Source organism: Condylura cristata, unplaced genomic scaffold, assembly GCF_000260355.1.
Source record: "Condylura cristata isolate star-nosed mole 26May11 unplaced genomic scaffold, ConCri1.0 scaffold00009, whole genome shotgun sequence".
NCBI lineage: Eukaryota > Metazoa > Chordata > Mammalia > Eulipotyphla > Talpidae > Condylura > Condylura cristata.
The window spans coordinates 48,260,388-48,274,291 of NW_004567110.1; the positions used below are offsets into that span (position 1 = coordinate 48,260,388).

Sequence of the window (13,904 nt, forward strand, 5' to 3'; positions counted from 1 at the left end):
TTTTAAAGAAAATTCACACTGTAAGAATATTTTCTCTCACATTACATCAGCACCATGAATCCAAGATAACCTGATTGTTGGTCCATTAAATTATATGCCCATTCCTCCTGTCACTATTACAAACAAATTTCTATACTTTATGACAGGGACTTACTCAGAAAACCTTAGCACATTTTATAAATAAAAATTTTTCAAAAGAATGCTAGAATGTTGGTATATACTATCATTTTCATATCACATAATTTTCTCCCCTATTAGTTCTCCTTTCAATTCCTTTCTCACTGATAAGGAAGTCTATTAATACACTATTATCTTTCTAAGTTTTTAATAAGCTACCTTAAGGTAGGTACTCTTGCACAGTGTAATGACTGAAGGCAGATTTATATTACATACTGTACCTTTTATTTCCAGCAGATGAAATTCGTATATTTGACTGTTCTGTGATATCACCACCATGTTCCATAAAAGGCATAGTCCCTCGTCTGTTCCCGTACATCCTTAAAAACATATTAGCTTACAGACTTGTTCCACGTACAGTGGATTGTCTTAGATGTCTTTGTTGTTTACATTTAATGTTAAAAATATTAAAGGGAGCAAACTGTTATAAAGTTTTCCTGTAAATATATTTTAAAATTCAACTGAGATTTCCTTCAAGTATGATAACGTTGAGACAAGAAGTTTAGATGTAATAATCTTTAAAATAAATGGCAGTTTAAAATCACCTCAAAAAAATTTTAATTTCAAAACCATGCATAATCTAAGATTTTTTTTCACTTGTTCAAAGAATATTCATTGAGTAACTACTCTCTGTAAGTACTATTCCAGATATTCTATAAAGACATGGTCCCTATCTTCATGAAAATGATGGGCAAATTTCCAAATTAAATCACAATTTATACATTTGGGGAATTAGTTCATTGCCAAGTAAACCTAATGCAGCAAGCTATAACATTTGCTACTACTGTAAATCATATGGAAAAAGTGTAAGCAAGAGATGACTAGAAAGCAAAAGCTTGGAATGGTTAGTTCATTGTACTCACAAGGATATAAACAAAAAGAAAGAATAGAATGTTTATTTTCTTCTTGAAAGCACTTTTAAAAATTTTTAATTTTTTAATTACTCATTTTTTTTCCATTTGGCAAACATTGATTCTTTTGCTTAATATCTCACATCAGAGAAATCAACATGACATTTTATACAAACATTGCATAGCATCTGTGTAATTCAGCTTCTCATAAATCGTATTTATTTACGCATATAAAAAACCCAAGTACTCTTTCTTAGGAGGGCTAATTTAAAGAAATGTACCTATTAAGTATTATTTAGGTGAACTTCACGATTATATTTTTAAAAATGCAATTTTTAGAAGAAAAAGAACTTAACACTTCACAGAGCCAGCACATAAAACTTTTTGTTACCATCACACATTATCAATCTCATCTGTTTTCTACAATTTTAACCTTAATGTATGATCTGGCATAACACAAAAATGTTTTCCAATTTCTATCCATATTGAAAACAACAGAACCCTCTCCACAGTCCTTCCAAAACAGAATTCTCAAATGTGTTTCAATTTGTAGAATACAGCTGATTTTTTATCTAAAGTCTAATACTAAAATCTCACTTTTAAATTGACACATTAGGATCATTCCCTAAACACCCATTATAAAGAGCAGATAAATGTAAACTCAAATTCAAATGGAGAATATTGCCAGATAACCATATTTAGTTAGCTATACCAGATTTATATAAATGGAAAAAAAAAAAGAGTAAACAAAGCAGGTCTAATATTCCCTATCCTGAGAAAGGCTTGTTTGCAAAGTTGGTAATTAGCTGGCACCTGGGAAGAGATTTTGGTATAGGTAACCCACCATTCCCAGAACTGGTAAGATTAGCTCACTGCACTGAAATCCTTTGTACAAACAATATGCTATTTATCTGCTTTCCTTCAAGGAATGCAGAATTTTGGTACATGAGAGTAAAGGGTCTCTATGACCAGTCTCCCAATAAAAATTATATATCTCTAGTGAACATTCCTGATAGACAATATTTCATTCATGTTGTCACAGTCAATGCTGGTTGAGTCAAACATGTTGTGTGGACTCCACTGAGAGAAGACATGTGGAAGATTTGTTATACATTGTTTCCTTTAGATTTTGTCCCTTCAACTTTTTCCTTTGCTGATTATATCCTTTCACTGTAAATCACAGCCATGAGTATCACTAGATACCAACAAGTCCTGTGAACCTCCTGTCAAATCACCAAAAACTGAGGAAGATCTTAGAAATCTGTAACCCCAAATATGTTGATGTGTTAAAAAGTGGTACCTATAGCAATGAAAGCTTTTAAAGAGAATTTAAAAGATGTAACTTTTTAAAAAACACATCTTGGGTTTCCTCAATTTTTTAAATTTACCCAAGAGCTTATGACTTTCTGCATTTTCAGTTAAACTGTCCAAGACATTAGGAATCAAAATTCAGCTGTATCCAAAGTATGCTACAGCCAAAGCATCTACATAAAGACAATTTCATAGACTCGTCATATACTAAGCCATCTTCAAATAACATAAGCACAAAATATCTTCTCTAAAGATCATTCTAAATTAAGTCATTAATCTACGTTAATGTTAAGATCTCTGCTTTATTTTACAGCAAAAATCATGAAGACTTCCTAATGAATAACTCATGAAAGATGGTTTAAGGTATAATCATTCACTGATAAAAAATTTATAAACAAAATTATGCAAGTTTCCTGTCACTGATAATCACAACAAAATCTGAAGGAATGTTTAGGTATCCAAAATAAAAAGAAGCAGAGGTATACATAAGTTTCCCCTACTATCCAAAAGTAGAGGGCTCTATTATGTTGGTAGGTTATATTTTATCGGGGAACACTCAAGATTATTCCATATAAATAAATGGTAAACAACATCCACAGGACCACAAAACAACTTACCAAATCAAAGCAAATAGAAATACACTACTTTGGGGTAGGAAAGAAAACTTGCATTTCACTAAAAAGGATAAAAGAAAATCTTAAGATATCCTATTCAATTCTATGAAATGAGTAATAATATGATTGTGCTTACTTTGTTAAATCAAGGAAAACTTGCTAATTACAAGTAGGGATTTAAAAAAACATTTTATGGATTTTAAAAAATATTACCAAGCAAACAAACAAAAATGGCTAGCAGGGAAACAAGCTGTGAAGTCAATTATAGTTTGCAAAGGTAGCCACTTCTTTTGTACAAGACAGTCATATAGGGAATTGCTTTTATTTACTGAACATTTAACATTTAGAGTTCAAGTTAGTGATTTTCTTTATTCTTAACTGTCACTGTAAGGTTGCTTTGTGTGTTAATGGAAGTCTTAGAATTTATTTTGGAGATGTTTTATTTTTTTTCAAACGTTTACCAAGACAATGCAGTTCAAGAGTGTCTCTCTCTCTCTCTCTCTCTCTCTCCCCCTCCCTCAAGGTGTACATAAAACTTTAGAACCAGAAACAGATTAAAACAATCCCTGTGGCCCTAACTAATCTTTATAAATATTCTGTAGTTTCAGATCCCCATACTCATTTGCCAACACCTAATCCACTAAGTTTTGTCAGAAAGGGTTAAGACCACATTTAAGAGAACAATCTGCTTCCTTTGATCTAGCAAGTTAGATTTAATTCAACTTACTATAAAACCAAGTAACTATAAAATGGTTACCATCCTACTAACAACCAAACAAAAAGGGATGTTAAATGGGAAAAGTTTCTCTATTTCCTTAAGGTTATGAGCCAATCAATAACTACTTAAATAGGTACAAATCTCAGTGCCCAAATTTATGTACAGACTACAGGTCAAGTTTAATCTAAAAGTTAACCTATATTTATCCTTTAAAAAGTAGAATTCACTCTCTTACAGAAGAAAAATAAATCATTAAATGAAAGGCCACCCAGGCTCCTCACCCATGCCATTAGAGTGACAAAAGAAGACTATCCTGTGGTATCAAGATGAGATAGCTGCTAAGCTGGCATCAGGACGTTATCCCATATAGCCACCCTGATAAAGATCAAAGACCCTGAAGAAACAGGACCGCCAACCAAAGGACCACATGGCTCTTCCACTACCTTCCAGCCCCGACAGAGCGCATATAGAAGACCCCTAGCCTGTACACTGAGTGCCACTCCCAGGTCCTGCTCTGGGGAGCCTACAGACCTCGCCTGCCCAGGAGCTCAATAAAGCCTTCCCCTTTTTCTTTTGCCTTGCCTTATTCTATCTGCGGACTTAAAGACCACAGATGTTTTCAGCTGATTCAAATGTAAAAGAACTCCTATATGGTAATGAATAATTTACCTTTTTTCCTTAATAAGCCAAAGACTCAAACTGTGTTAGAAATCAAGTTTATAATGTTTATGCTATCAAGAATAACAGTTAAAAATAAAATATTTGATACCTATTGGTCCTACATCGGCATGTTACAGTAAGAATTCAATTACTCCTTACTTAAAAGAATTTACCCAATACACAGTAATAATTACATAATCTTGTTGTCATATCGATAATTTATCTACTGCAAATAAATTCTGGTTTTAGGGGAATTCTTTCATACACATTAAAAGAAAATTTTTTCTCATTTTTGTCAGTTTTTACCAATGTTTAAATTGATCTTAATGCAGTGTTTTTCTAATGTCAGACTCCTTTAACGTGAGAATAATAATGTAAAAAAATTGCCCTACCAGGACCTTTCCTGGTGGCGCAGTGGGTAAATGCAGCACTAAGAAGCTAAAGCCACTTCAGCACGAGTTTGATCCCCCACCCTGGAGGTGACCCACATGGCGCAGCTGACCTCTCCTGACCCGCCCACTCTTCCCCTCAGCAGTGTACTTCATCAATCTGCCTATTCTACTCCCCACTCTGTCTGGTGAATCCTCTCACCACCCCTGCACCTCTGGCCTGTACCCTAGTTCTGTATGCATAAATAAATCTTTAGGAAAAAAAAAAAAAGCCCTACCAAAGATAAATCAAAAATAACATAAATAACTCATGTTCTAGTAAGCTATTTTTCCTCATTTACATTTTACATAGTAAACATACATACTTCCTAGAAAATACTATGCTTAGTAAACAACTAAATCTATATGACTAAAACACAGAAATTATAATTTCAAATGGAGAATTTCAGAATTTTATTAAATCTTAATTATTAAGATTAAAAACCAGTGAATATTACAAGTTCAATGGAATGCAAGTAATAATTGTATTAATGACATCAAAACCAAAAAAAAAGGTTGTTTAATGCTAATATTTTTTTATTCATTAACGCTGACTATAAGTAAAACATAATAATTTATTAACTTTTACAGCTAAAGTTAATAAATGATAAAGACTAGGATGACTAAAATTTAAGTCAAAATTTCTCACAGTATTAAACTATTACATTCAATTTCAAGAGTTTTCTAAAAGCATTATAAATTGTACTCAAATTGGTGAAAATGTATAAATATATTTACAAACATACATATACAGAATACAACTGTCAAGCAAAGCATCGACCAGTTTGTCAACTATTTTAAAAACCTTCCAGTTTAAGTTAAAAAAAGTAAAATCATTCTAGGCATTAGTTTTCCTATATTTAAAGTGAGGAAAGAGACATCTGTGGGCTGAATTGCTAAAATGTTGTTATCCAAGTACCGATCATTGAGCCTGGACATCCTGCCTACTACCCTGAACCCTGCCAAGTACATCATTAACTCTGGAAACCAAGCATCCACAAGTCAAGTGGTTAGACCTAACATCTTAGCATCAATAGGAGTAAGCACTTCAGTACCACCACCCTATTTAAGGGCTCATCATAGATGCTGCCTGGACACATTGGACCTATACAAGATCAGCAAACATCTATGCCAATTTCAGAACCACTCCCAACACCTCACTTGTAAGAGCTGTTTGCAATTGACCCCTCATCTTCTGGTACTATATTTTCAAAACTAACAGAAACAGGACGATTTATTGCTTAAATAAATCTTCTATTGAGCATTAAAAAATAAAATGAGGAAATAATTTTATTCATACTGTATAAAAGATGGGAAAGTTTATAGTTATTACAAAAGAACTAAGATGAAAAACCTAAAAAATCAAAAATTATTAAAAGTCAAACCCAGAATTGATCAATTACATACTAACTTTTACAAAAAACAGAACAAGGAAAATTAATTTTGTACCTCTCACAATCTATTATAAATTTTTTATGCTAAGAACTCCTGGTTGTTTATAGAGTATTAAGAAAAAATGGCTATAGCAATAGGCCAAATGCAGCTATACATTTCTCTAGTCTCAAAAACTTCACTAATATGTAGTCATTTTTCCTATAACCACACTGCCTATTAAAGATGCCAATAAAAGCTATTGAGTAATCAATGTAAAATCTTTTTTTTTTTTTGCTGGAAATGAAGAATCTACAAATCTGAAATCTAGCAAATTCAATTTAACTTCAATTAAGGTAAAGAAATGTGTGGAAAACTTTACATTTACAGAAGAGTCTCCATTAAAATAAAAGTAACATACAATGACACATTTTGAAAAACATTTTTAAAACTTTAAATGTACATCAAATTATTCTTACTCATTTTCAATTTTAATCTATTTGTAAAATAATACTTAGGGGAAGATTAAATAACATGAGTTCATTTTGGTTATGTAATAAATAAGAAAATAATATAGTGATTAAATAATCAGGATGAAATACATTTGCTAGTCCATATGGATGGAACTGGAGGGAAGTGTGCTTAAGTCAGAAGGAGAAAGACAAATGCCATGTGATTTGACTTCTGTGTTTAATCTAGAGAAAGCAAAGGTCAGACAAAATTAAAGCAAAAACATACCTTAGAACTATGATTGCAAAACTGAGGCTACTAGAAGGATAGGAGAAAGTAGAGAACAAAGTATTGAGGGGACTGAGTGAACCAAGGGGAGGCATATGGGGGCCTTGGTAGTTTGTTTAGGAGGTATGATTCTACACCATTACATCATATATTCAGTGTGGTAAACTAGTATTACCTTAATTAAATAGAGAACAAACCAAGGAGAGAAAAAGAAATAGTGTTACAAAAGCAATCATCCAAAGGAACTGAAAAGCATCTGAATATCTGACCAAAAAATCTTAGGACAATTTTACTTAAATGTTCAAGTAATTTGAAAACAAAGAAATATATTGATAAAAGTACTCAAGAGAACAGGAATACGAAAGGAATGAACAGCATTTCAACTCTTTTAAGGTATCCTTATTTTTCCACATTTGACACTGAAACTGGAATTGTCATTAGTCTGGTTTTAAGACATTTTATTGCAGCGAGGAGTTAGTTTTCCCCAGGTCACTATGAATTTGGTACAACTGTGAATTCTTGCCTCACTATCTTTTTGGGAACTGTTGGCAGCATTATGACTAAAAACATGAACCAGTAACAGTTTACAATTCAAATTATCAGGGAAGTGTTGTGTTTTGTTTTGTTTTGTTTTGTTTTGTTTTAATCTCTCTATTCTATTCCAAAGTTGAGATATGAAAGTTTCTTTTCTGTTCCTTTCTATGGAAAACTTTATTTTCCATTTAATTTTAAATAAAGGCAGTAACATTTCAGTAGCTTTGCTTTATGATAGGGTCCCCTTCTTCCTACCCTGAATATTTTTCTTTGTTCCCTCAAGGACACAGAAAATAATAAAGCATCTTAAAACTGACAGTATATTAGAATTAACCAAACATGAAATCAAATGAAACTGCTAACCCAGAATAATAAAAAGCAAGAATATTAACATTAAACAAAAAAAATAAAAATAAAGATGTAAATACCTGTCATTTGTATACACTCTCAAAAGTCTTCTATCAAAATCACTTTCATATCTAAACCTCTCGTCCATCTCTTCACTTACTTCGGGCTCTTGGTCTGGTCTACAATACTGTCTATCAAAAACACGATCCTCATTAAACCTATGTAATCTTCTATCTGGAACATCAGCCTTGCTAGCCAATCTTTGATATTTTTTGTTGGATAAGTCCACGTCTTCATTAGTTTTATTAATGATTCTTCTATTCCTTAATTCAATTTCATCATCTAGTTGTCGATATTTTTCCTCCTCCAATCGTCTTTGGTTTAGAAGCTCTTCATATGCCTCTGAAGAAGTTAAGACAGCTTTCCTAGGACCCTCTAAATGTTCAAAAGATGTTTGTTCTTGTGAAAATAAATCAGGCTTAACCTGACTGAAAGATTTCTTATTTCTTTGATACTCGGTCTGTTCAATTAGAAAAGAAAAAAAGGAAAAAATATTAATGAAATACCATTTTTTGAAAGGTCATTAAAACATCAAATGATGTTTTAGTCTATAATCTCAATTCTGAGGATTAATCACCTAAGAGAAATATCTTCTCAGAAAAAAATTCAAAGAAATTTTATCCTTCAATAAAACTTAAAATGTCAAATTACAGGTAAACAGAAATATGCAAAAAAGACTATAAAAGGGAAGGGTAAACTAAGTCCAAATTCCCACCCCAGGAAATATTAGGCATGTGTTGGCAGTTAAATATTGCATCAAAATATGTTGAGTTCTCAACTTAAGGAATACAAAAACTTCTTTCTCAACTTAAGGAATACAAAAAGTGGTAAAGTTTTGACTCTAGCAGAATCAACTATCCTTAAATCTAAAAAATAATACATATAAGTAAAAATAATCAAAAACTTCAATTCTCCCATGAAGTTAAAGTTAAAAAGTAGGGTAAATTCTTCAATGTAAGTTCAATATAAGATGATTTTTTTTTAAAGATTTATTTGTGCATACAGAACTGGGGTACAGGCCAGAGGCTTGGGGGCGGTGAGAGGCTTCACCAGAGACAGAACGAGGAGCAGAACAGGCAGATCAACGAAGTACACTGCTGACGGGAGCAGCGGGCGGGTCAGGAGAGGTCTGCCACGCCATGTGGTCACCTCAAGGGCAGGCGGGAATTGAACATGTGCAGAAGTGGCTTTAGCTTCCCAGTGCTGTGCTTTTAACCAGCTGTGCCACCAGGGAGAGCCTAAGATGATGTGGGTTTTTTGGTTTTTTTTTTTAAGATTTATTTATTTGTGCATACAGAACTGGGGTGCAGGCCAAAGGCTCAGGGGCGGTGAGAGGCTTCACCAGAGACAGAGCCGGGAACAGAACAGGCAGATCGACGAAGTACACTGCTGAGGGGAGCAGCGAACAGGTCAGGAGAGGTCTGCCACGCCATGAGGTCACCTCCGGGGCAGGCGGGAATCGAACTCATGCGGAAGTGGCTTTAGATTCTCAGTGCTGTGCTTTATTTAACCCGCTGCGCCACCAGTGAGGGCCAAGATGATGCTTTTTAAAAAATGAAATATTTAAATGTCCTGTGTTTGGTTTTAGTTTTTTTTAAATAATTATAGAAAAGCCAAGTGCAATGTCTACTATAAAAATGTTTTCCAGTATATATGAAATATTTAGCCTCTGGTTTTAAAGATTTACTTTAACAGTGAAACCTACCTCAGTACTCTTTTCTACCTGTCTGAGTTTTTCATTGGATTCTTCCTTACCCCTGAGAAACTGATTGTATTCTTTGTTGCGTTCAAGTTTCAGCCTTTCCTTGAAAGAAAAATGAGAAGTGAATGTTTAGTTAAACTTCATGTAAATGTATGCCAAATTCTTATCAAAAGCCTTAACCAGAATCAATTTTTATTAATAATTCAAGAATAGTATAGTATTTGTAAAGCACAGAAGATGCAGTTCCCCACATTCTGTCTTATGACATTAGAATAAACATTACTACATGCACAGGTCCAGATTAACACATAAGTCCTCTAACAAAAGGAAGTTGGTTGTCAAAAATCTCTATTTTATATTCCAGGAGCAGCACAGCTTAGATTTTTAAAGGACTCCTTCCCCATAAATCCATGAATTCAGGAAGTACCCCTGAAAAGGAAATTCCCTACCTATGACTCACTGGTAATGAATTCCTTCCTAAGTTTAAAGAAACGTATTTGGTATATTTTAAACATAAAATATAAAATTACAGAACTAAAATATAATAAAATATACTATAATAAGAAATGTCCTTAACCCCTACTACTTCTAATATTATTGAAACAGCACAATCTAAGAAGTATTCAACAAATTAGGTCACCTTTTGAAACCAAGTGATCATTTTGTCATATAGATTATGTAATCATCTCTGGTCTAGCTTGGGAATGGAAATGCTACAAAAAGTGTACTATCCTTTATCACTACCAGCTCTTAAAATGTTTGTATTTGTATTTGTGGTATAAAACACATTTTCTAATAGCGCCAAACCATCACCTTACAGCAAAGCCCAGTATATGTTCACATTCACTCAACTCACCAATAACTATGTCACAGAATAAACTTCATAATTCAGAAATCAATGCTGGAAAACTTAAATGCTCACTCTTCAATCAATATATTAAAGAAGTCTATCACGTTGCGTGGTTACAAATTTAATGTTTAAAAAACTTTAGACACGTTTTTAAAATAAGTTCAAATATGGAAAATAATGCTATCTTTTCTTATTTAATCAGGAGTTTATTACTTCATAATTTTGGTAACGTATAAATCACTACCCATAATAACTACTCCTATTCACCTACCTTAGCAGACAACCTCTCCCCAATAGGAAGCGAAACTCCGAGAGTAGATGGATCTATGTCACTCACAGAAAGAAAATTTTTCTGTATATAGACATATTAAAAAACATGTATTACCTGACTTTATAAATCGTTTCAAATGTGTCTCTACATTCTAAACTATTACATTATGCAGAGCAAAGGAATGAGATGAATATGACAAAAACTGCAAATCTAGAGACCACACCAAAGGCAATTAGAAAACAAAGATAAATTTCACTAGTCTACATCTTCCTTCATTTTCACTTATAATACATTTTTATCAATTACATGTGATAAAAAGCATGAGAAACAAGAAAATTGTTCCCAATATTTATTCTTTTTCCAAGCACATATTCTTCAATCTCAGTGGCCTACTTTTCTTCCATTAAATTAAGGCAAATTTAAACTTCTTAACAATTATTCTTATGTATGTTGCAACTATGATTTTTTTCCTATATTTTTCTAGCTATGTGTGTGGATATCTCTCAAATTCCAGAAGATGTAAGCCATAAACACTGCTTTTTTACGTGTATCTTAAACAAATGTGTGCCTTTCTTTATGTGTATTCTCATTTATTAAACGTGTAGAAAATGTGGTACAGTAATCTGAGCCTTAGACTAGGATTCTAAGACTTAGTCATTAAGAATAGCTGCAAGAATAGCTGCAACATGTCTCAGCTGTGTAACACAGCAAGTCACTTAACCTTCCTTGACCCACATTTTTGGCCTTTGTAAAATGAGAATGATATTTGCTAAAAATGGTATAAAGATAAAGAAGGCTAAACTATAAATAATCTCCCTGAACACTACAGAGCAATCACAAAGGATCAGGAGAAAATATACAAGATCCCTAAATTACTGCTACTTCATAGTCATATAGTCTGATAAAATTATATATCTTTTCTCCCTTAGTTTCTTTGTAAATCAGAGATAATGCCATTTACATCACTAGATTATGAGATTTAAATCAATCCTTATAATCTGCCTACCTTATTCTTTAAATAAGCAAAAAATGACCATGTAATAACTGTCATTTTTGTTTTAGAGAAATGAAGCCTATGTTCCCTCCTTTCAAGATATTTACAAGTCAGTTAGTGAAACAAACATGTAAACAATTACACTATGTTAATAACAGAATGGCTACAAAGAAATATACAAAACATTACGAGAACAAACTGCCTAGTAAAACTAACTGGCTAATACAGTTTCATTAAATACGAATTTATAAATTCTAAGTAGTGCTTCAGAAACTAGCATTAAAGTTGGTTGTATAAAACTCTAAATATATTTGTCAAGGGAAACAATATGACACATGACTATACCCCTGAGTCAATTTATATGCCAACATAAGCTTTAAATCAAATGATTTTGTAGTTATACATGCATCAAAAACACACACAGCGGCCCTCCCTGGTGGCGCAGCGGGTTAAAGCACTGCACTGAGAAGCTAAAGCCACTTCCGCATGAGTTCGATTCCCGCCTGCCCCGGAGGTGACCACATGGCGTGGCAGACCTCTCTTGACCCGCCCGCTGCTCCCCTCAGCAGTGTACTTCGTTGATCAGCCTGTTCTGCTCCCCAATCTGTCTCTGGTGAAGCCTCTCACCGCCCCTGAGCCTCTGGCCTGTACCCCAGTTCTGTATGTACAAATAAATAATAAAATCTTTAAAAAAAAAACACACACACACAGCATTTCAATGCTGGAGAAAAGTACCATCTTCACTCCTTAATGACATACATCCAAAACAGGTCCAGCATGTTTCAAACTTTCAATAAAATGAAAATATTAAGTAAAAACAAAACAGACAAAACGGTGAGTTTTTCAAAAATCGGAATTTCAGTCACTCACACATCATTGAATAAACAGTGCCTACTAAGTCCCAAACTGTTCAATACATTTGAGACTCATCAATGAAGAATGAATACCTGAAATTTACATTCAAGCAAAGGAAAGTGACTAGAATTAGTATACATAATGAAGAGTAATTATGGCAGCTCTCCTGCCTGCCTATGTCTCTCTCTTTTTCTTTCTACTTTACCTAATAAACCTTTCCTTTTAAAAAAAAAAAAACTTTTTAAAAATGATAGAACACAGTAAATGATACAATAAAAAAATTTTAAATTATTTATGAGACACAGATTTCTAAGGGATAAGACTTGAAAGATCAGAAATCTGGAGTTCACTTTTGGACATGTACAACCTAAGATGACCATTAGATTTCTAAATGAAAATGTAAAATAGACAAAAAGTCTGAAGTTCAGGTAAGAGTTCTGAAATAAAAATTGACTGATTTAATGTGATAGCTACTCTACTAAAAAAATGTCATTCCATTGTACATGGTTAAGTATCTTTTATTCCAGAAAAGACAGGAAATAAGATAGTGTTTGCTTTTGAATGGCTTTTCTTGACAAACTTAAGAGATTGAATCTTTTTTTTTTCTTTTGGTTAATATAAATATCCATGTTCCAAATGTCAGGGGAAAAAAATCATTAAAAAATGGAACTTAAAAACTGTACATGTTCTAGGGGTCAAGGAAGCTATAACATCATGATTTTCTTTTTCACCTGTTTTTTTCCAATTCTCAAACATCAATGAAATTGTCTCTTTAACATTAAATAGGTATTCAACACACAGCACTAACACAAAAGGGTAGATCACCCAGAAGGAAATTAATAAATAAAAGCCTAAATGAGTACTAGATCAAATGGGTTTACTGGACATTACAGAGCTTTCCATCCTAAAAGCAATGAATACACTTTCTTCTGCAGTACACCTGGAACATTCTCAAGAACCGATTATATTCTAAGACAAAGCAAGTCTCAGAAAATACATGAGAATAGAAATTATACCAAGCATCTTCACAGACCACAATACTGCAAAAGCCACAAATTAACTACAAAAGGATTCCTAGAATAAATGAAAATATATTTGACTAAACAAAATGCCTCTGAACAACCTACATCAATGAAGAAATCAAAGAGATAAAACATTATCTAAAGAATAAAGTTACAAGATCCAATGGGGACATTTATAAGCAGTACTATGTGAGACGTTTATAACAATTCAGGTCCACATTTAAAAAACTCCATTTCCCAACTTTTCTCTGTAGTTGAAACCAAAAAAAAAATACCCAAAAACCAATAAAAGGGAAGAAAATAACAAAAATTAGAGCAGAGACAAATGAAAAAAAAAAAAAAGTCCAAAATATCAGTGAAACCAAGAGCTGATTCTTCGGGGGAAAAAAAAATTGACAAG

The 13,904-nt window shown here is 32.9% G+C and overlaps 1 protein-coding gene across 5 annotated transcripts in view; it reads right to left on the bottom strand.

Moving 5' to 3' along the window:
* CSPP1 (centrosome and spindle pole associated protein 1) overlaps positions 1-13,904 on the bottom strand; it is an 81,430-nt gene that overhangs the window by 48,774 nt on the left and 18,752 nt on the right. For 4 of the 5 annotated variants that reach the window (XR_001145298.1, XM_012723055.1, XM_012723056.1 and 1 more), the window contains 3 exons: positions 10,634-10,714; positions 9,516-9,614; positions 7,831-8,270 (listed from right to left, as the gene is read on the bottom strand). Coding sequence is in view for 4 of the 5 variants with exons in the window: in XM_012723055.1 (XP_012578509.1) it covers positions 7,831-8,270; positions 9,516-9,614; positions 10,634-10,714 (620 nt within the window). In the remaining variant the exon portion in view is untranslated. Of the gene's footprint in view, positions 1-398; positions 498-7,830; positions 8,271-9,515; positions 9,615-10,633; positions 10,715-13,904 lie in introns of all 5 variants that reach the window. The other variant, XM_012723057.1, reaches the window with a different exon arrangement.